Source organism: Haemaphysalis longicornis, unplaced genomic scaffold (genome assembly GCF_048455015.1).
Source record: "Haemaphysalis longicornis isolate Haplotype H1 unplaced genomic scaffold, Haemaphysalis longicornis Haplotype H1 scaffold_1, whole genome shotgun sequence".
NCBI lineage: Eukaryota > Metazoa > Arthropoda > Arachnida > Ixodida > Ixodidae > Haemaphysalis > Haemaphysalis longicornis.
In genome coordinates, this window is record NW_027526203.1 from 319,231,648 (window position 1) to 319,255,527 (window position 23,880).

General features: G+C 49.1%; 1 protein-coding gene and 1 long non-coding RNA gene across 2 annotated transcripts; both read left to right on the forward strand.

Annotated features, from left to right (window-relative positions):
* The first annotated feature begins 1,707 nt into the window (after positions 1-1,707).
* On the forward strand, positions 1,708-20,655 carry LOC144170344 (uncharacterized). The gene is made up of 3 exons (XR_013322599.1): positions 1,708-1,996; positions 2,705-2,794; positions 18,826-20,655. It is a non-coding gene; the product is annotated as an uncharacterized LOC144170344 (long non-coding RNA).
* On the forward strand, positions 11,624-12,799 carry LOC144170338 (uncharacterized). The gene has a single exon (XM_077700082.1). It carries the CDS (start codon positions 11,626-11,628, stop codon positions 12,751-12,753), a length of 1,128 nt encoding a protein of 375 aa, XP_077556208.1. The 5' UTR covers positions 11,624-11,625; the 3' UTR covers positions 12,754-12,799.
* Positions 20,656-23,880: the final 3,225 nt, after the last annotated feature.

The following is a 23,880-nucleotide window of genomic DNA, read 5'->3' on the forward strand; positions in this document are numbered from 1 at the left end:
CAACTACAGCGTCCTCTCCCGGGCTGGTGAAGACCATCCAGCGACCCGTGTGCATCCCTTACGCGCTTGTGGTGTTCCTGATGGCGGCGGCCAGCAGCTGTTCGTGGTGGGTGCCGGTGTGCGACCGCGTTGCAGAGGACGTGGCCTGCGTGCTGCCCTGTGTCGTGCACGTGCACGCTACGCAGGGCATCAACACCTCCGCCAGCAGTGAAGCCGCCGCGGCCATCTCCGGCACGCTACGGGTACGCCGTTGTGTTTAAAATGTGATCCGCAGTGGAGCCTATATTTCTCAAGGGTCGCTCAGCTAAGGGAGTTTCGCAGATCCAAGTGAAATAAGCGCGCTTAGTGTGCGTTCTGAAGCCGCAGTTTCGTGCAGGATGCATCCGACAGCTAAGTGGGGGATACGCTGTAGGAATACATTGTGCCTAGCTGACGCCCAAGCTCGCTCTGGGACTGTGCTGTAGTATCTGGTTTGTATCTTGCGTCGAAAATGTCAATGAAAAGATTAAACATTGCTACATTCTGAGAATGCGTGAGCCCCGGCCACGGCTGCCGCTTTTCTGATGGAGGCGAAAAGCAAAAACGCCCGCGTGTTCGAGATTTCGGTGCACGTTAGATCCCCAGGTGGTCAAAATTAATCCTCAGCCGTTCACTACGCCCACCTCATAGCCCAGGGGTGCAGCAACATTGCGTAAAGCTGCAAATCAATCAATGAATCGATCAATCAATGAATCATTCATTCATTCATTCATTCAATCAATCAATCAATCAATCAATCAATCAATCAATCAATCAATCAATCAATCAATCAATCAATCAATCAATCAATCAATCAATCAATCAATCGGCGCGATCCTTAGTCCTTCTTCTCAAGTTCGCTACGCGGCGTTTCTCGCGCGCCCTTGCCAACCGTGCTTAGCGCTCTAATCGCCTGAGTGGTCACGTTTGCTCGCCTGGCAGCGAAATTCGCGGCCTGTTGCTTTTTTCGTTGCCCACCAGTGTCAGCATGTTAAAGGCCAACTGCACTCAAATTTCACCTCGGCCAAATTTGTTTTTAATGCGTAGTAAGTACCCCCAAATAAGCTGAGACACAAGTGGTAGCCCCGTGAAACGCCTCGTTAATCAGTCAGAAGCGTTTAAAAAGGCTCCGCCGCAGACCACTCTGCACCTGCCGGCGGATCGCGTAAACAGCCATGACGCGCCTGTGACGTTCCAGCCGACGGTGGCTTTTTCCTCTGGCCAGCCACGCAGCGGGAGAACCGGTCGAGCTCTGCTGCCCCGTGCGCGCGTAGAGCTTGCGCGCAGACATTCTTCCGAACTGGTGACCGTCCGGCCGCTCGCTGGACGGCTGCAACGTCACTGCAATGGCCGCGCTCTCCTCGGTTTCGGTTTCAAAATCGCCGATTTTTGCTGGCCGCTTGCGGCGTCCACGTGCGTATTTCAGCTGTTGTATTTTGCATGTTGCTTTCTTTTTAAGCAGACTATACGGAAATAGGGTTTTCAAGAAGTCGAAATTTTGAGTGCAGTTGGCCTTTAAGGCCCCGTGCCGCAGAAAAGCCGGCGTTGTCGGCGGGGTTAACTGCGAGCGAAAACTAATGCGCGAAAAATCCCCAGCGCCTCCCCAAGGCGCCCACTGAAACCCCCCGCTACTGTAAGGCGCTGCACCCAACAGGTGGCGTGTGGGCAGGAGAGGAAGGCTAACTCGTCACCATGCATGCCATGCACTCGCAAGCGCTGCTAGGAGGTGCGATGACGTTCACAGGCGTAGCCAAGGGTTCGGGGCCAGAACGCCCCACGAAATTCATGGCTTAGAAAAGTGTAATATTGTTTGGGCGTCCGCCGCCGACTCTTTTTTGTGTTTTTTTGTTTCCAGTGGGGTAAAACATTCTCCCCACCTCCAATTTATTTCTGGCTACGCCATTGATGACGTTATCGCTAGTATGAGACGCCGAAAGGAATGATAAGGGGATGCAAGTGGGGCCCGGTAGCGCTATCGGTAAGCGACTTCTAATTTTTGGTCTCCGTCATTCCCAGTCCTTTCTCTTTTGCTGCCAGCACTCGCTGCGAACGCCTTAAAACATGTCACTTTTTTGCTTCTTATGGTCAATGTGGCTTTGCAATTGATGACGTAGTTTTGTATGCTAACATTTAGGAAACACAGTTTCTCTAATACTTATATCCGTATCAAAATTTTGCCGTAGAATTTCACTTTTCTTCATGACTCATTTCCGTTTCTCCATGAATCGTAACGCCAGCTATAACCTTGGATGACGTTATTTTGTAGTACTATTTATATCTGGCTTGGTAAATAAGGCAAGGTGTTTTACTCTCGGGATACCTGCTAAGGCATTCCGCTACAACAGGCGCGCAGTTGCCAGATCAATTTGCTTCAGCCACGGCTGTTTCTGTGGTGCAATCGAGATAACACGCCCATGAGATAGCTATTCCGGCGGAGATTAAGAATTCGGAGGTAGTCTGAAGTAATCCGTAGCCCCCCAGTAAGCCGCACCCCGTAGCACACAGCTGCATTTTCGGCACGTGAAAACGACTATTCGAGCTTGTTTCCCTGCGTGCGTTTCAGACAGCCAAAGCTCATCAATGCTGTGCAATTAGTTGCTGTTCAACAAGGATGGGTATATGGGCGTGTAGCTGGGCCCTTGCTGGTCAGATGTTGCTAAGTTACCCTAATCTGACGCATTTCCAGCGATTCCCGGAAGAGGACCGGCCGATCTACAACTGTGTCGCGGACGGTGTGGCCATCATCTTCGGCCGCCGAATGTCCGATACCGAAGCGGTGAGTCTCCCTTGCAAAGTTCGTGCCTCTGCCAGCTAAAAGCTGCTGAATTGGGAGCTTGCATCGGGCTGTTACCGGTTTCGTGTTGCCGGCCTGTCAACGTTCCGGAAACATCCTAGAAACTTTTGTTCTGATCCTTCCCTTGGGAAGCGAATGCATTAGAGTCATTCCACGCCAAACGTCCCAGGTCTGGCGCTCGAACCTCTACAATTTAAAAAAAGAAAAGTTGATTCCCGTGTTCCCTAAAAGCCCTGGTTGTAATTTCCCGCGCGAGAAAACTTTTACACCACGTGCCAACCGTTCAAAGATGCGGTGCTTGTGCAAACGGTGTGAATTTTGTAAAGTTATTTAAAATATTGTTTGGTAAATGGAAACGGGAAACTCTGGTTTTGGCCCATATTTCCGGGTCTTTTGAGTAAGTACGAATTGTATGTGATACCAAAATATCTTACCTCCGTTTTTGCGGAAAGAATAGACTAAAATAACGAAACATCAGAGATTGTTGAACGAAAAAAAAGTTTGAAGTGAGACTACTTGATGCAATTTCTTATAAAATATCCTTGCTTGAGTGAAGATCATCCGTTTTCGGGAAATAAATTCCGAAATCTTCAAAAGTGCGCTTTTATTGCACATCCAGACGCAATTCGCCTGGTGGGAATCCTAATAAAGATACGTGAGATAGTTCCTTGACTACAATATCAGTTAGAATTTTATGACACAAGAAATCACAATTGTAAATTATGTCCCTAATTGCTTCCAGATGACTGTTATTTGGGTGTCTTAATGAACGTTCATGATTGAATATCAGCGCGGAAAATACCTGGAAAAAAAGAACCAGACGTACGAAACAGCGCTGTCCCGTATACTTCTCGTTCTTTTGTTCTGTGTTTTTTTCCCCGCCAATCTTTAATCATGAACGTCCCTTACGAGCCCTTACGTCCCTTCTCTTACGTACACAAGGTGCATAATTTTAAGAACGTCGTGGGAAGGTCGGCGCACGTGTGGTTTTGACAGCCCCCAACAAGCTCGGAAGTTTATCTCGAAAAGTGAATTTAGGCCACAACGCAGAAACGTCGTGCGAAAAGAAGCACGCTGCGAAGTTTGTACAATGCACGTCAAGAATTGCTTACAAAATCCCGCTGTCTCGCGAAAAGTGTTATATTGGACAAACAGTACGTTCCATTAACGATCGCCTGCACGAACACGCAAACTTGCTCAAAGGGTCTGTCAGCAGCCACCTTACTGCGCGTTGCAAAGCATGCGGTATCTCCCCGAAGTCTGCAAAAGGGAAATAATACGTCGCTGCTGAGGCCAAAAGGCACACGAGGTCCACGAGGCTTTCTGTATTGCGCAATGCGGCGGTATGTTAGTATGCCCAGTGTCTCGCTGCTTGAGAGATCACAGTTTTTTTTTTAATTGATCCGTGTTCCCTTACCCCCGTTGCGGGCCTTAGAACTTCATTTTCACCCGCTTCTCTTTTCTTTCTTGTTGCGTAAGGTTTGCCTCGTTCCTATACACCCTCTGCCCTGATTTTTTTTTTAATGTTTGTTACTCAGGGCAAGTATTTCTCTTTCCCGTGTCTCGTTCGTCGCGCTGCTTTTATCGCTTTGATCATGTACCAACCATCCCAAGTTTCAACACTTTTGAAAAAAAAAAAAAAAACTCATCCCGGGTAGAGGGGAAACCTTATGTGAAGGCCCCTGCTGTACTCTGAAGACCCGTGCTGTACGATTGGCCCGTTCGTAAACTTGGCCAGACATGCCATGAAAACAGTGCTTGATACCTACATTTTTTTTTATTAAAGCGAAAGATTTCTCAGTGGTGCAGATGGCGTCCTGTCAAAAAAGCTAATGCATTTTCTCATAGACCGGTTCGTCGACCGAAAAGCTGTGATAAGAGCTCTGGACACGTGAAACCGGGCTTTGATTGTGTCATAACGGTTACAGAAAAATTACGAAAAAGGAACGCTTTTGGATAAGACAATACACCCACTGTTGGGTCTGGCCTCTGGCCTTCACAGCGCAGCCACCGGTCTAGCGTCGCTGCCTTGCTCCGTCCGCTATCTACGCGGCGCAGAGTCGATGAAGTTCTCGAGCCGACTAAAAGTCGAAGCAGCATTTATATACAGTGTGTACAAGGGCCCGGGATCCGAGTTGTGACCCTGGATGCCAACCATGAGGGAGAGATAATTAGAAGGATCAGAATGAGGTGGAGTGCATACGGCAGACATTCTCAGATAATGAATAGCAGCCTACCATTGTCCCTGAAGAAGAAAGTGTATGACAGCTGCATCTTACCCGTACTCACCTACGGGGCAGAAACTTGGAGGCTCACTAAGAGGGTTCAACTTAAATTGAGAAAGACTCAGAGGGCAATGGAGCGGAAAATGATAGATGTAACATTAAGGGACAAGAAGAGAGCGGAGTGGATCAGGGAACAAACGCGTGTTAAGGACATATTATAGTAGAAATTAAGACGAAGAAATGGACCTGGGCAGGGCATGTAATGTGAAAGCAAGATAACCGTTGGTCATTAAGTGTAACAGAGTGGATCCCTAGAGAAGGCAAGCGTTGCAGGGGGCGGCAGAAAGTTAGATGGGAAGATGAGATCACGAAGTTTGCGGGGATAAATTGGTCACAGTTGGCACAGGACCGGGGCAATTGGAGAATAATGGGGAGAGGCCTTTGCCCTGCAGTGGGCGTAGAAAGGCTGGTGATGATGATGATGATACAAGGGTAACAACAGCGTTACATGGCTCGCACAAGGGCAATAGCACCGCTCCACTCGGTGCCGCCGAAGAATGCCGAACGATAATTGCCTCCGGGCTGGTTTTATACCCCTGGAAGTCCGCTGCGGCCCCGAGAAGATCGAATCGCTCCAATGAGCACCCTCGCTGGCCGAAGTTTGAAATCCGACGAATGGAGGACAAGGGATTGCGTCAGCCAGAGTCCATCAATGCTTTAGCATTGAAGGACTCTGCGTCAGCCGAGCCACCACGATGGAGAAAGGGAGGGCGAAGCCCACGTCGTCTCCGCGAGGCCGCCTCCAGGCGGGTCAGGCATGTCGGTTGCCCGTCGTTCACCCGATGCACGATTCGGTGGAGCCGCCGCGACGCAAAAGGAGAGGCGATTCTGCGGCGATCCAAGGCAGGGCCCGTCGGCCGCGGGCGGTTTGGTCCGGTTTGGACGAGGCGTGAATCGGCCCCGCTGCTGGCGCGTTGCCCCGTGCTACGAATTTGCCCCGTAGAACGATTTTGGGGCTGGGAGCTTTGGCACAACACCATCGATCATGAAGGAGGAAGGAGTTCAATAGTTGACCTTTATCACATAAACCAGGTATCGGTATATTCGTAGATGCGTTTACTTAGTGCGCGAGAAATCGTCGCATGGGTTCATTCTTCGTTTGCGATTTGAGTCTTTGTAAGTTCGACTGGACGATCGACTGGACGCACTTTCAGCGAAGGTTGAACGCACTTTTAGCGAAGGCTTTGAAAGTAGTTTAGATGTGAGAAAGCCTTCGCGCTTCTCTCACCTTGCTTTAGGAAGAAATGATATTTTTTCATAACGATCGATGTTAGTAGGAGACATGGTAAACAGATTGATGTTGCTCCTTTCACTCAGGCCTACCGCGGCATAGCTATGGTTGTGCGACGCAATTATAGCTTGTTTTCCAGGTCGTAAGCACCTTTTGTGCATGTGTTTTTTTTACCATGAAAGAAAATGATGCATGACTATACTGTATTGAATTGGATTGGATTGGATTGAATTGATTGATTGATTCTCAGGTTTAACGCACCGACTCTACACAGGCGATGAGGCACGTCGAATCGGAGGGCTCCGGAATAAATCTGACAACCTGGGGATTTTTAACGTGCGCCGAAATCTTGAACACACAGGCATTTCCGCTTTTCGCATCCATCAGAAAAGCGGCCGCCGCGGCCGCGAATCGAAACCGCGTCCTTGGGCTTAGCACCACAACGCTTTAGCCACTGAGCTACCGCGGCGAGTATCCTGTATTGAATTAGGAACTGGACCTTGCGGGGGCCAAATTTGGTACAGAGATATCACCAGGTATAAGAAAGGCACCTATAGTTGCATAACGGGCAAGGTTGAGTTCTTTCAATATATGTAATAATCGGTACCCTAAGCCTTACACAAGCTTTCGGAAAGTAGAACAAAATGAAAAGTAAATAGCGATGAGAAACGTAGGCACACAAACGGCCAATACAGTCAGTGGACAATATCGTCTCAACGCAAGGCTAGACAGCCTCGAAGAACGCCAGGACAGACTCGAACAGGCCGTTAAAGCAAACAGCGAACGCCTCGACGGGGTGGAGCAACGCCTCGACGCTCTCGGACAAACATGCCAACAAATGATGGCAATGATCCAGAACATACAGGCAACGCTGGAATCGCTCATAAAAGCGCAAACAACGTCAGGAACTCACCCGCAACACGCCTCAATCCATCCTCAACAATGGACGGAATAGCATCAGCAGCCACACCTAACCAGGACACAACGCCACAACACCACATTACCTCCTCATCTGGCAATGGAATCCCAATGGCATTCAGGGGAAGAAGGCGTCATTACAGCAATACATACAGCAAAGCCCCAAGAGACCAGACGTAATAATACTCCAAGAAACACACAGCGAAACCCCACCAACTCTGCCAGGATACCGATCCTTTGCGAAGCCACCCAGCGCTCGAACTGTTGGAAAAGGGGCAGGGCAAGGGGTCTGTACCTTGGTCAAGAAGAATCTCACCTCAATCGATCACGACCTCCTCCCTAACGGCGCCATCGAGCACACCACAATCGAAATAGTAACCGGGAAACGAAGACATCGAGAAAGCACGTTCATAATCAACATATACAGCAACCCCAAGCACTACCAACAGAAGTTTCGCACCCTCGTCCACAAAACACAACAACTTGCCGGCCCCAACGTCACCCTATTATGCGGAGACTTCAATGCACAACATACAGCCTGGGGATACACCCATACCACAGCCAAAGGCCACAGCCTCTATGATGAAACCATGGATGCAGGCTACCAATTGTTAAACGACTCAAACGCACCTACTCGAAATGGAACTTCGGCACAACGAGACACCAACCCAGATCTCGCCTTCATAAGAACACCCACTGCACCACGAAGTATCACTTGGAGGAACACTGGAGAAGCGCTAGGTAGCGACCATTGTATACTCGAAATTACTCTACCCATCGCCACGGCTACCCAGAAACCATGGAGCCAGCACCTCACTGATTGGAAAGAATACAGGAAAAAGCTAGACGAGAGAACAGCGGATACCATCGAAGACATAGAAGCATGGACCAACTTGTTAAACGCTACAACCAAGGACGCAACTCAGACATTAGAAGCGGAGCAAGAGGTTCTAATGATAGACAGTAGATTAGCGCACCTCCTAGAAGCACGCAACTCCCTGAAGAAGCGATGGAAACGCCAACGCCACAACCGAAAACTCCGAAAACGCATAGCACAACTTAACCGGGACATAGAACAACACAGCACAACCCTCTGCAGACAACAATGGCACGCAGTATGTCAAGGGGCCGATGGCCAACTTCACAAAAGCAGAACGTGGCATCTCCTGCGCCACCTACTAAACGACCAGACCACCAAGGGCGCTCAACATTACACGCTGAACAGAACCATCCACAAAGCCGTCCGAGAATTGGGAGAAGCCGAAGTACAAAGACGCCTGGACGCCAAGTACCTCCCTGCAACACCACCAGACCCTCTCCCAAACTATGAAGGCGCACCCAATGACCTTTTAGACGCCGATATAGAAGAATGGGAAGTGCGTGCAGTGCTTCAAACCATTAACTGTAAATCGGCGGCCGGCCCAGATCAAGTTACCAACAAGGCGCTCCGAAATTTGAACGACACAGCAATAGAAGCCCTAACCAAATACTTCAACAAGTGCTGGCGCACGGGCAAGCTCCCGCAACAATGGAAGACTGCGAAAACGGTACTCATCCCCAAACCGGGCAAGCCATCCCACATTGACAACCTGAGGCCTATATCTCTAACATCCTGTGTGGGAAAGGTGCTCGAACACGTACTCCTCAATCGCTGGCAACGGTTCCTGGAAGAATCCGACATCTACCCAGACACGATGTTGGGATTTCGAGCCAAATTATGCACCCAAGGCGCCATGTTGCTTCTCAAGCACGAAATCATTGATCGAAAATTCCCCACCCTGGACAACAGAGCAGTACTCGGACTAGATCTTCAAGGAGCCTTTGACAACGTACACCACTCGGCAATACTTCAGCAAGTGTCCAACCTCAATATGGGACAGCGAACTTTCGCGTATATCAAGGACTTCCTGACCAACCGAATCACAAGGCTCGTGGCAGGGGAACTGCAACTCCCACCCAAGCAGCTGGGAAGCACGGGCGCCCCACAAGGCTCCGTAATCTCCCCTCTGCTGTTTAACATAGTCATGATCGGCGTAGCTAGAAGACTCGAACAAGTTAGTAACATCCGGTACACGATCTATGCAGATGACATCACGTTGTGGTCAACAGGGGGTAGTGACAGCCAGATAGAAGCGGCCCTCCAAGAAGCCGTCACTGCAGTCGAAGAACATCTACGCCCCACTGGACTCAAATGTTCGCCAACAAAATCCGAACTTCTAGTGATCCCACCACCAGGAACGAGAAGGCCAACCAAACAACACACCCCCATCAATGTGGTCACCCAGGACGGAATGCCGATAACACAAGTCCCAACGATCAGAGTGCTCGGGTTGCACATACAAGACTCGCACCACAACAACGTCACAGTGCAGAAACTCCACGCCAAGCTCACGATGGCCACTCAACTCCTCCGGAAAGTGGCCACGCGATACCAAGACATGAGAGAAGATAGTCTACTTAGACTCACCCAATCCTTTGCACTAAGTCACATCGCTTACGTGGCATCCTTCCACAACTGGAAGGCGGCCGAAAAGCTAAAGATAGATGCAATGATCAGACGAACCTACAAGACAGCACTGGGACTATACGCCCACACCAATGGACCTCTCCCGGGGTACGTCACGCGGCGGCCGTGACGTCATGGCGAGCGCACGTGCTGGGTGTGGCCGGGAGGGTGGTTGGCAAAACATTCGGACCCGCGCGCGGCGCGTATGCAGTGAGGCTGCATTAGACGCGCGCAGAAGTGGAGTTTGTGTTTATGTGTTCGGTTTTCTGATGCCGGTGGGTTGCTGTGCTCTGGGCTAAGCAAATCGTGCGAGCGAAATCAGCGGCATCAGCTAGGCTTTGCCGCGTCCCCAAACTGGTAAATTCGGCAGGTATTGTGGATGCGCGCAATGCGCCGAAGAGGCTAGCAGCCCAAGCAGCGACATCGTCCGCTCTTACTCATAGCAACGTTTCTAATTCTCGAACTTCTGCTGTTCTTCAAAGCGCAGTCATATCGTCTACATTAGCAGTCCGCGCTGATTACTGCCATGAAATGATGCTGTTTATTAACCATCTGCTATCATGTAGTACCAGCAGAAATAGTACCGGGGGTTGGGGTCAGATGGAAACTTTCTTGCTGGGAAATATTGTCATGTTTTGATGAGATAGAGTACTGTATTAAAAATACAATGAATGCCTGACCTGCTTAGCTACGCGAAATAAATGTTTCGAAGAAGTATCCGCGATAGCCGCCTGCCGCCAAATCGACCGCGACAAGTTTGGTTGTATGGGGAGATCTGTTCAAGACGAACGAAATTCATTGCTTGTAAGTGCAATAAAGTTTTACCTTGATCAATAATATTATGCCTTGAGGACGCGGCAAAACTGATATGCTTGCCGTGCTCACATGCATGTAGCATCATGCCTTCGGCGTGCGATGGGCCGCTCACGCGTCTCGAAAAAACTCGATATCTGTTGGCCCTAAGCGAACGGACTCAGTGAATGTATTCTTTTGTTGCGGCCTCCCGACGCCGGTGAATTCAGCGGGTGTGCAAGGACACTAACTTTAACTATCATGAAATAATGAGTACGGATAATTATTTCAGTGCCACTGTCGCAAGCTATACGCACTAACAATATGTGGCTGCTATGTTACTCTCACAATGGCGATGAGCCGTTTTGCTATTTTACTGGGGAAAAATGTAACAAAGCAATCGGTCACCTACGTAGAGCACGACATCATCGCGATAATTTTATTTGAATAATTTTTGGTTTTTGATCTTTATATTTTTGTTTTGTTGCTGCTAATTTTACTTTTTAATCTTTTCATGCTTTGCCTTCTTTTTAATCTTTTCATGCTTTACCTTTCCTTTCCCCCCTCGACATGAAATCGTTCGTAAGCCACTGTATATCCGGGCGACGCAGAGACTGAGGCACCGCGCTCAGCTTAAGCGGACCTCGAAAACAACAATGAATGAGCTTTCCTTGGTATGTGTCCTAACATAAAGCATCATAACAAAACATTCTTGGAACGCGTCGCAAACGCACCAATCTTCAGAGACTCGTTAATGCTGTCACGCACTGATTATCCGAGAGCGTCACTCGTCATATACGAAAGTGTTGCGGAGGTTGTTGGTGTAGAAAGCTACATGGAGGTGCGACGTCCGCAGCTAGGATAGCTAGACCCCCACCTGTAATGTAGGCGGCCAGCGACGGCCCGAACCATCGGCACATCGTTCTTTTCGGGCACCGCGCGGCCAGGCCGGGCCGGCGGCGCAGGCACGTTCTGCCAACCGAAGCCGCATTTCGCGGCCGCCAGCAGGCGCCACCCGTCGCGCACGTGCGCTTCGTGACGTCACGGTGTTTACATACAGGGAGAGGTCCATACGGACCGCATGCTCGCACTAGGAGTACATAATACGACAGACGAAATCGCAGAAGCCCAAAGCACAGCTCAGTATCACAGACTGTCCCAGACCAGGACAGGGCGAGCAATACTACAAAGAATCGGACTCAATACACCTACAACGGCTCCAAAGAAAGCAACTCCGCTACCCCGGACTCTCGCCCAACGCCTACGGATTCCCCCCTTACCTAAGCACATGCACCCACAGGCTCATCAAGAGAGACGGTCGGCGAGAGCCACGGCCCTTACGAAGTGGCACGTCAAAGACCCACACGCCTACTACGTGGACATAGCACAATACCCCCAACAACCAGATACGTATGTAGCAGCCGTCCTCGCATCCGACACTGGGATACTCCAAACATCTGGGAGCATACAGTGCAAGACACCCACACAAGCCGAAGAGCTGGCCATTGCACTGGCACTTACGCTTCCGAAATGCCGCACGGTCCTCAGCGACTCGAAAACGGCCATACTCAACTTCGCTACAAACAACGTCAATAATACAACTGCCAGAATATGCTCCACAATATCATCAGGCCCCAACATTACCATCAAGTGGTTCCCCGCACACGCTGGGCAGTTAGACACAGGACCGAACCGGAATGAAGAGGCAGACATGGAGGCACACGCGCTAACCAGCCGCGGGTCCCCACCCCGCCCCTCGATTCACCCGGCACCTCGGTCCAATGACGATGAATACTCCATCACCTCCTACGGAGACATTCTCCAGTGGTACAGAACAAATAGATGCCTCTTCCCACCCCCCCATCGAGACCTCACCCGCAAGGAAGCTACTACACTACGACAAATACAAGCACAGGCTATATGGACACCCGTACTGGCACGACACATATGCCCCGCCGTATATACAACAGACATCTGTCAACAATGTCAACAAGCAAGAGCCACCCAGAGACACTTGCTCTGGAACTGCACCCCCCCAGACCGCCTAGACGAAGCAATGCCTCCTGCCATGCGCAGCAAGATCACAAGCCAAGACCCTGGAGACCAAAGAGACGTGGTCCAGCACGTGCTGGACATCCTGGCGAGACAGCAGCCGAAAACGTCACCCTCACGGGTTGGCATGAGTAGGCTGCCGCCCCAGGCTGTCTAGCACGCCCGTCTCACCCCACCCCCCATCCCATGCCGGACTGTCAATAAAGTTGTTTCTCTCTCTCTCGCGTGGTACTTACGGGCAGGTACTCCCTGCCGTTCGCGGGTACATCATTTCGGGCCAGGCTAAAGTAAATGTTTATTTAAGCAGCGTGTTTCGCAACTTCAATTCACGTCAAATGATTGAGGTAGCCTGTGCACGTGGTTCACCTCCGCATTTGTTACGTCGGACGGAAACCACAACCGGCCGCAGACCTTTCACGACGTTGTGAATTCGTCTTCAAGGATCTTCTGTCTAAAGCAGTTGTCGCGAGGGGGTACCCGCTTTTTTGTTTTTTATGACCGGCGTCGGCGCGTTGCTCACGCCGGCGGTCCGCATCTTTGTCGCGTTTTGCCTGGCCTTACTTCTCGTCCGACCTCGCTCTTTTTCTCGGTGCCATTCGTTATTCCGTGCTTGTGCCGGGTGCTTAGTCATTTTCCAAGTGAACTCTTTGTTCCCGATGACGCTCGATATACCGCGATTCAATTTGTCGCACCGCACGACAGGCCATGGCGCATCCATGGCGGGACGCAGAGACAGCGTGCACGGCTAGACGGGGACGAGCGAGTTTCTGGAATGTATTCTGCTTGACGCGGTGGCGTTCCTAGAACGCTGTGACCAAATTAGCCGGCCAATACAATAGACACAAACCCTTTTTAACGGTTAACGACGACTAACCAATAGCGTAATGGGTTTAAATGTCCTGATTCAAGCTGAGAAGTCATTTGTTGGAATCTCATCGCCACAGATTTTCATTTATAGCCATCAAATTTATTTCTATATATTACGCTTAGTTTTCTTAATACGGCATTTTTTAACGCAGCAAAACCTTAGAAATGTCCATACCGGTTTTCTCATCGAGTCCACATAGAAATGCTGACGCATTTACTTAAAAGCATGACATAAAACCAAATCACGGTTCTAAAAAAACTAGACCTTCAGCAGACCCATAAAGGTCTCATGACTTTCATAGGTCTGAGGCCTTGACCTCAGAAGATCTGAGAACTTGACCCCTATTTACGGTCATTGCCGACCTTCCGAAAGCATTTTAGATGTTAAGGGCCGTGCGAGGCCCTTCATTTCGCTTATCCCACTTAATGCTGGGAAGGTCCTTTAATAGCCCAGCTAATGTAAGTGTCCCCCTATTAGGTGTACTTAGTGTCTAGATTTATGTTATTATGGTGTCCTGTCCGGTCTTAGCCGGAAGGTTCTTAGCACCCTCTCCTGTATCGCTGATCGGCCAGACCGCAGGTCCTCTATACTGCACTATACTACAGGGCCTATAAGTTCTTCTCAGGGGAAGCAGGGCCGTTTTGTCCTGCTGATTCTAGTATGGTAGGGCTACTATCCACTATAGCTTTACCGGGAGTGTAAAAGCTCGTTTATTAGGAAGTGGAAACCATCTCCGTTCGAAGCGATGAAAGTTAGAACTAATAAACCTGAAGAGCAACAGTACAATGCGATTGTGAAGCAGTAGAGCCTGTCAATTTGATGCTTGGAAATGTTGCTGTACCGTAGCCTACTGTTTGTCCCTGAAACCAACGGCCAGCACTTTCTGATCTGCCGAGATAATTTAGCGGAATGCCTCCTCTTCGCCTCGGTTAAAACTGACACAAATGGGCTATGGGCCTCGTGCACTGCCGTTTCAGGGAAACACGGGGCGCCACTTGGTAGCGGCGGTGGCGTTCTTTCCAAAGAAGAAAATAAACACTTATAACAGTTCGCAACGGAGATCAATTACAACACCAACAGGAAAGCCTCGTTTTGTTACGTTCGCAGTTGTTATTTCAATACAAGTATTCCTCTTGTGGGGCTTGCTAGAACATTTTAGAAAGCGCCACTTCTCTAATACAAGCCGACGACACGTATCAGCTGCTTGCGACGCCGACGTGCCGGAGAAGACATAGTAGCGGACATGAAATAATAATAAAAAACAGAACCATAGGTGCATTTGCGTATCTTCATTCCATTTGGCGTGGGACCGCTGCGAAAAAAATGCTGTGTATCCAACAAAACGGAACGAGTGTTTATTTTTTGTAGCGCTCCATAAAGACTTATGGTTTGAGTGTGCACGAATCAGGAAACACATGGAGCATCCCATGTATATGTATGCTTCCATAGTACGTATAGTCGTGCCGGCTAAATATAAAGATAGCCTTAAAACGAAAACACAATGAACGTAAAAGTCTACGTTACGCAGCGCCACAATTAACAGATGGACACAAACCAGCCACAATTCGGAGACTCGCATATACAGTTTTATTGAAATATGACTCAAACATATCTCAAACATATGGCCCTGGACAATTTGTAGTTTGTGCTTCTGCCACAGTAGGTCCAACGAGTTAAAGTTAAACGAGTTAAGTGGAGCGTGTTGCTCAAAATTCTTTTGCTGGCACAGATAAGGTGCACGAGCACATGAAAATATACGTACGCTGGCATGTAGTACACGAACAACACGTACAACTCTATCAGCTTTGAAACGATCTCCATTATTCCAAACGGCTTTTTTTTTTCATCGGCCCTACAAATGCGACGGGAACCATTCATGTAAAATCATAGCTACCGTTGTGCGCTTTACCATATTCAGGCCCGTGGTTATGTCGAGTAATAGAAGGGTGGACGAGTTAAATGAACGTATACAGGCTATCATGAAAGCTTCCTCAGGCGCATTCTACGTCCAAAAATACACTCATGTTAGGTACACGCCTATTAACATATGAACTCATTTGAAAATAGAAGAGAAGCGACATTTTTGAACCCATCCAACGAACACCCATCGTAGTTTCAGCAATTTCAGTTGAAGTTTTGCTGCGCTAAACCTACCTCTACAAACTGAATCTTCGGCTCTTGAAGCCGCATATACTGGGTGTCGCCTCAATGCCACACAAACACAACATGTCGCCTCAATGCCACACAAACAAGTGACATCAAATCACTTCCTGTCACCGACAAGGCACAGTGGAGTTTACACGGGAGACATTCGCTTCTACGAGCACTGTGGAGTCGCGTCGCCGGTCTTCTCCCACTAAGCTGTCCGCCAACTTTTGGGTTATGGAAGTTATGCCCTGACCGGTATTTAAAGCTGAATGGAATCCACTAAAGCCGCTAAAGAGTTGCCGCCGCCGCTGGGACGTTGCGCAGTCAGATCATGCTCTTAGGGGGTCCACGGCCCACAGAACAGTTTCTCCATTGGTGGAGCATCCGCGCCTTCTCTCACACCCACGTTATCGCTCCCAGTAGGCGATGGTCACACACGCACTCACTCCTGCACTCTTTATCCTCGGAAGTTGGCTTGCGGGTTTTCGTCTTTTTATATCTATCTATCATTTGAGCGGCGCCGCTGATATTCGATCAGTTGAAGCCGTTGTGAAATGACATTGTACACGCTACACGGAGACCCGCGCTTCTATACAACTGGTTTTGTTGTCATGAATCGCTTTCCTGTCACCCTTGCGAACGTTTTCTGTTCATTAAAGTACTAGTTGTTTGGCTGTTCGTAGCGCACTGCAAAAGAATACGGCAATTCATTATTTTTATTCTGATAATCGTACTGCACTGCACTGCACATGCTACGGGACGTCGCCTGCTTGCGGAATTCACAAGTTGTGGCTTCGTTGTCCGCAAGATGGCGCTGAACAATGCACATCAGTGGCGCCACCATATCAGTGCACGAGGCCCATACCACGGCCCCTCGATCAAGCGCACCTTGCGTGCGCGTGATCGAGAGACCGTGCCCATACATACAATCAAGCCGTGACTTCCGAGGGGACGTCTGCACCGGTGCTTCGTCCTTCCACCCAGCCCACCCACCCCCTCCTTGTCGCGACTGGCAGCAGCAAATATTGCGCTTCTGACCTATGGTTAAATGCTTTTTATCTGTCAGCGGGCCAGGTGGGCAACGCGAACCGCAACGAGACGGCCAACGCCGTCGCGCGAGGACTTGCACGCCGCTCGACGAACAGCGACCAGGCCGCCTCGGACGACGTGGACGCAGGCGCCGAAGACTACGACGGAACCAAGGATACGATGACCAGCTACAACGACGTTGTGCGGTGGTACAGACTGTGTCGACGAACGATGCCGCCTCCCCACCCGAGGTTGACTCGGGAGGAGGCCGTATATACAGACAATTACAGACGGACTCCGTGATCACCCCGGTGCTCGCGAAGTACATGTGCCCAATGGTGTACGACAGTGATGTGTGCAAACTCTGTGCGTGTGAGCGGGCCACGCTGACCCATATCATGTGGGACTGCAGAATCAGCGCGACGAAGTCAGCAGAACAAACGACGCTTCCACCACACTTAGAGGCGGCGAAGTGGACTTATGACTACGACGTGCAACTCCAGGCAGTCCAGCAGGTCTCGGCGGCCCTAGGTTTGCAGCGACCGAGTGACCCCACAGAGGGGAGCCGACCCGATCGGGGAAGCAAGGGCGCAGGTCCTGGGGTCCAGCTGGGACGACGTCCAGGCCGCGTCACGGCTAGGATGAACCTCTCGTGAGAGGGTCGTCCGAAACCGCTCTGCAGGCGACTAAATCTCTCTCTCTCTCTCTCTCTCTCTCTCTCTCTCTCTCTCTCTCTCTCTCTCTCTCTCTCTCTCTCTCTCTCTCTCTCTCTCTCTGTCTCTCTCTCTCTCCATCTGTCAGCACGCTACACACAACTGCACTGGCGTCTACATCGGCGCAGTCCTCAAAGAAACATTTTCCAAAACGTCCTCCTCGGGGTTCCAGATTGGTCTCACCCGATTTTACCTTCTTTTTCGACTCTTCTCTCCGTTGGGGAGGCTCCGCCACCTAGGGTGTGTGAAGCGGGTTTGTTCCTCTGGCCGGTGGCGGGCAGTTCGAATTATCCGTCAATACCCCTGTCACACGCGCCAACCTAATGTCATTTTAGACGAATGAGATTCGTTTCAAATGACATTCGTCTGCTGTCACACGGGCTCAGTCTAATGACATTCGCTGCGAATGACATTCGGCACCAAATGAGTCCAGAGAACTCATTCGACTGTGAATTCGGACCAACTGCGTACTCTCAACAGCAGAAGACCAGAAAAAAATATCTTAAAAAAAAATAAGAAACTTATTGTTGTCCACTTTTTATTTGATCTTGCCTGTTTTAAAAGCTTTCGCTTGCTTTATTGAGCACTTTGTATGAATTACTTCCGCTTTCAGTGTGACCGCATGGGTTCCCGGCTTTTCCAACTTTCAACCATTTCAACATGGCTGCCGTCGGCATGGGGACGGAAAATGCGCGCGCCCGCAATGCCGCGGGAAACCCAAACGAACGCACGCAATGGTCCGAGAGCGAGACGTTCGCTCGGCGACAGCCTTTTTCACGTCGCTCATCGCGGCGTCGTCCCCGCGCGCCGCCATGTTTGTGGACAAATTGCGGTATGGATCATGGCGGATCTCCTTGTTATTTGTCTTGGCTTCGTATGACTTATTGCAACAAATTACGGCCTAAAAAGAGAGCGCATAACGCATGCTAAAGCATTTTAGACACTTTTTCTCAAAGTATAAACGCTTATCTGGATTACATCATCATTCTATGCAATTTCGAGTGCGCCAAGTATACTACCGATTGCCATCGACATCACACGTGAATGACATTTGGTTTGTTCGTGTAGCACCTATGCAGAAAACGAATGTCATTTGAAACGAATCTCATTCGTCTACAATGACATTAGGTTGGCGCGTGTGACAGGGGTATATATTGCGCTCGAATTAACGGATTTTTTTCTAGACAGGCGTCTCTGGAGCATGGCCGGATCAAATCGTACAGTTCGAATTATTGAAGAATTACCGTAGAATTATTGAAGTTCGAATAAGTAGCTTTCACTATATCTAGGATTACGTTTCTTCCCTCCTTCCTTACTTTTTAACCATGCTGGGCAGAACCCGAACCCGCATGTTTCACCAGGAATCGGTGTTCGCAGATCTCTCCCCAAATATTGAGTGGGCCAGTGTTTGAACTTGATGTCTGAACACCATCTGAAGTACATTGCCTAACCCAGCGCATATTTCCTGCAGGTTGTACCGTCTGTAAAGGGATTGTCCTGGAATGGCAGGACCGGTGGCGGCTCACCGGAAGCGACGGAACTCCGAGGGATGTGGGTTGTCGCTCGGCCCGTCCCGGTCGCCTGCCTCGAGCTCCCCACGCGGCGTCCAGGGCCCATCAGCACAGGCGCAGTCATCGAATGACGCGTTTCCATTCTCGACAGCCTCTGGTACAAGGAGGCCTAGGATGGCCTTCAAATACTGTCCGAAGGCTAAATTATTTGGGCGCATCATTTGCAGGGACATAATTCTGGCCGCCTTGGACGTGAACCGGGTCTTGTATCAGTGATGATATTTTGCGATAAAGATATGCACGGTAATCTTTTAATAAAGAATATTACATGCGAGTTGTTTTGCCATCGCTAGAATTTTAAGCAGAAAAGCAACCAAATCTTGACCGACCATCCGGGAGTGTCCCATGCAGGCGTAAGCGCGCTTTATTAACGAAACTGTGCTTATTTAAAGGGCTTGAAAATGTGTCCTAAGCTCGGTTTTTTGGCTAAAGGAAACCACGATCATGCTAAGCGTGCAGTATAGTTCTAAAAAGGACCAGGACTGCGGAAGCTTTTTTCAAAAAAGTACGAGAGCAAAGAAAAGAAAACAGAAGACAAAAAACAAGGAATTATTCTCTTTTCATTTTTGTTTTGAGGACGTCCCCTAATGAGATTTATTCCCTTTACTTAAAGAATTCTGGAAGGGCCGGGTGTATTTCGTCTCTTCAGGATGAGATGCAGTCTATCACGCTGTTCAACTGACACCAAACACTTGCGTGGCTTGCATTACCTGCGTTTAGCAAATGCGCTTCGTGCAGAACCCGCTGCTGTTGGGCCTATGTTCTTTCATATCAACCGGTGTGACAACATACGGGAAGAACAACCCTCCTGGAGTTTTGTCTTAAGAAAAGAATGCATTCCTTTTTGTTGCCCCCAGCAGGGAAATAAAGTTTTATTTGTAAACCCGAAGGAACACAATCTTATTGAATAGAAACTGGTGTGACTATGCATTTCAAGAAGCACTGTGGTTGATTCTGCCGTAAGTGCGTTAACAAGTGGGCTCTAGCTTAGAGATATCGGGCAACCACGTATATAAGGTGAGTACCTACGCAGGAGGTTTACGAGAGCAAACCCGGGAGCTTTATCTTCATCATGAGACCCACGCTGCAGCTAAGCAGAAATGATCTAGTTAATGTCAACTCCAAGTTTGCGCAGCTGACGAGCGCGATTTACAGTACCAAAGTATTCCTGGCATAGTTAGCGCAAAAAATTCGAGACAATTCATTCCGTGCCATTTTTAACGTGTGCGCTAAGACTGAATCGTTCACCAGCAAGATTCTACCGGTCTCACTGTGTGCAAATTCGCCATTGCATCACGTCAGGTACAGCAGTAACATTGCACCATCATTTTAAAACACATGAAACATACAGCTTGCAGTTTTTCTGAGGGGTGGGGGTCTGATGCACAAGAGTTTGCTGAAAGGATCTGTATCTCATCGAACCAAAAATTATGAAGCGTTGATTGGCGGTACAGCGAACTGAGACCGAGGAGTGTTTGTTTCTAGTGTACACCACGCCATAAGAGTTACGTTGTGTTACCTCAGGCAGCATGTCGTTTTTCTCTTCAGGGGGAGAGAGAATAAGCAACTTTAATTTATAAGTATACATAATGTAGTATTTTATTATTTGATTCACCATCCAGCTTGTCTTTATTAATGTTATCTAACTTTGTTGGAGGAGTTCAAAAATCAAAACTGCAGCGGATTCAGTACTCTTGTTAGTATTCTACTAATTGCCCAGTGTTATTGGTTTGTGTGGTGTAACAACCTTGGGCGCCGTCTCCATGGTTCCAGTCTTTCAGAAATAAAGCTAATAGCCAGTCAGACAAAAAAACTGTTCTTTACCTAGTTTGTCTTCTTCCTTTTGCCTTTTTGTTGATGGCGGCGTTGCATTTAACATAGCATTGATAATTAAACTGGCATAACACTGGCACTGCGCTATTGCCCTATACCATATATATGTTGCATATAGTAGTTTTCGTTTTCATTCACTGCGTTGTATGTATCCACTGCCATTCCCACCGTCATCAGGGTAGCTTTTGTGACATAAAATACAATGTCTCCCGTGTAAAGCGATAAGAAGGTCACCCCAGCGGCTGTGTTTTCCTTATTATATTCCTAATGGTAGCCAACTTGAATTTGTTCAGGTAAATCCTGGTTTGCGCCCGTGTCCCCAAACCCTGGTTCTGCAGGATTCAAGGGTAAGCGGATGCTTACTGCAAAATAAATCTAGCAAGGGGTACGTACTCTGCCAGTTCAGCATATTTCAGGGCGGCAGTGTTCGAACGCTGGCAGGCAACTATGAGGGCGCGCTCGCCAGCACCTCGAGCCACAAACGACCCGGTGCGTTCCTTTGCGCGCGGTCGCCGTCAAAACAGCCCATTTTCTTAAGTAGTAGTGGTAATAACATTCATTGCGCAGACTGCTTGTTATGGTGCCAACCTGGACTTTAAAAATGCTTTTTTTTTTCTGTTCCATTCTCCCTTTTGCATTTCTGGGGGACCATCTTTTAGAGAAAAAATTCCCCCGCATTTCCCCGAGGGGGAGAATGTGAAAATGCGAATGCACGGTTGTCGGCCCGCTTGCGGCGCTTGCGCTCGGCCCCCGCAGCACACCGCCTCGCCGCCTTCTCTTCCATCTCTTCCATCGGGTTTGTAGTATCACGTGTACACCACGCAGTTATCAAGCCGCTATAACGCCGCTGAGTCGCCAACGCACGCCGCTGACGACGTAGTTTGAATGCGTTAAAGATATAAGGCGCGTCACTAACGCTGATATCAGCGTCGCGTCCGTGGTTTGGTCGGTAGAGCGTCGCGCTGCGGCCGCAAAGTCCTCGGATCGAAACCTGGCGCCGGATGCTGTTTCTTTTTTAAATATAGAGGAGCACTGCGGACGCCGCCGCCGCCGCCGACGCCGCCGCCGGCGGTGGATGGTTTGGGGTCGCTTATAAAGTGCATTCGCACTTAAAAAAATATACATAATTTATACAAATCTGAGGGAAGTCGCTATCACTACAGTGCGTCGTAGAGAGCCGGGCGGACAGGTCTCTCTCGCGCTTTACACGCTCCATGAACAAAATGATGCAACATGCTTTTGATTATAATGCAAGTACATGTAAAGGTTCACATCTGGGGAGGATTTGAGAGAAATCGAATTTTCTTTTTTTATATTGGCTCCTGAAATTTGTGCTTTTCAGTTTTTTCTTCAAACTTGCGTGCCCGTTGCATCTTAACCGTACAGTATACAATTATAATACTCGGCGTGTTTATTTAAAACTGTACCGAGCACACGTGAACAAAATGTGAAGGTTGTAATTCAAGTAAGTTTTATAATATTTAGCCTAAAGGTTCGAGCAAAATTCCGTTGCGGGCCCAATTTGACATTTAATTGCGAAAACTTTATATTCTTGACAGCGGCGAAACTTTTTTAAAACATATACGCCAGGGATAAATTGAGCATAAAATTCATAAATATGTTCGTAGGTAGACATCGCTAAAGTTCGCCGATGCGGCGGGAGTGCACTTTGTCGGGTTCCAAAATTTTTTAGTTAAATTTTTTCCCGGAGAAAATATTGCTGTATCTCGGCATTGGAATTATCACAGCCACACTTTGTTCGATCTTATATTAAATCTAAATATTTTAAATTTACCCCTGGGGGTAAATATAAGAAATTAGCCTCCCTCTCGTAAAATATCAACCATCATTGACCTAGGTATGGGGTTATGTCACAGCAAAAACCTACCAGAAGCACACAAAGGCACCCGAATTGAAATAAATAGAGCAAGAACGAACCTAAAATTCACCGAACAACACTAATTCTAGACAAAAATAATTACACCATCTTCCCGTGGGGAACCATGAGGAGGATGCGAAGCATCATGGGGGTTCCGTGTAGGTTCCATTGTGTTGCCGTTATGTTGTTTCATTTATCGGAGCACGAATGGGAACGTAGTGTGAACCCCCATGTACAGACAGAGAAATGTAGAGACAGCGAAGAGATCGACACCGGCGTTATCTGATCGAACACCTCCTGGTTTTCGCCTTTCTTTATTGCGTGCTCACGCTCCTATACCCGCTGCCCGCCCTCTTCGTCCTCTTCTCTGGTTGAGCTGCAAGGCGCGTGGCGCTTCCCGCCACAGCTTTCCCGCAGGAAATTCAACATCCTCCTCTAAAGTTTTCAGTTCATCGTTTCCGTTGACGTTCAGCTTCGCGTGCCTTCGTTGTATCAGTAGCTTCTTGACGTAGTTTGAATGAGTGAAGGACATAAGGCGCGTTCTTAGCACATGCTCCCGTCTGGGTTTGTAGTGCAGTGGGATTCTGCTTCTGGTATTGCTAGCGAGCGGACGAGGGATGGCAAGCTCCGCCCAAGGAGCGGCTTTGGCGGGCCTTTCTGCCCGCGGTAACAGGAATTATGCTAAGGATACTGAGGAATATCAAGTTCTTTTGCCCCAGTTCCCGACAGGTCAGTCCGTGTTAAATACTGTGTTTCTGCACGCTGACATGCGTGCCCGCCCCTACCGTGTCGAGGATTTCCGCGACACTTTGGCTTGTCTGGCACTGCTCCCCGATGTTGTTGCATTGGGGGCGTATCAGATGAGTCACGTCTGGGCGGTAACGTTCAAGTCGGCGGATGGTGTTAAGAAGATTTTGGCTGCCACCGACGTTAAAGTGAAGGAAAGGCGCTTAATCGTCATCGACCCGGGAAACCAGGAGGTGCGCCCGAAACTTCACTGGCTGCTGTACAACGTGACCGACGATGCCGTTCGCGTTGCGCTCGCACCCTACGGACGTGTCGGCGAGGTGCGCAAGGAGCGGTGGCGCGTCGACGGCATCCAAGACAAAGGTTCAACCCTCCGGTCAGTGACCCTGAAGTTGAAGGCGGGCGTCACGTGACGGTGGATGACTTGCCGCACGAACTTCGTGTTGCGGGCGACAAGGCTCTCGTCGTCGTATCAGGCCGAGCCCCCCAGTGCTTG

What these genes read in the sequence shown, in the direction of transcription:
- LOC144170338 (XM_077700082.1), top strand. Translation starts at nt 11,626, where the DNA reads ATGCTCGCACTAGGAGTACATAATACGACAGACGAAATCGCAGAAGCC.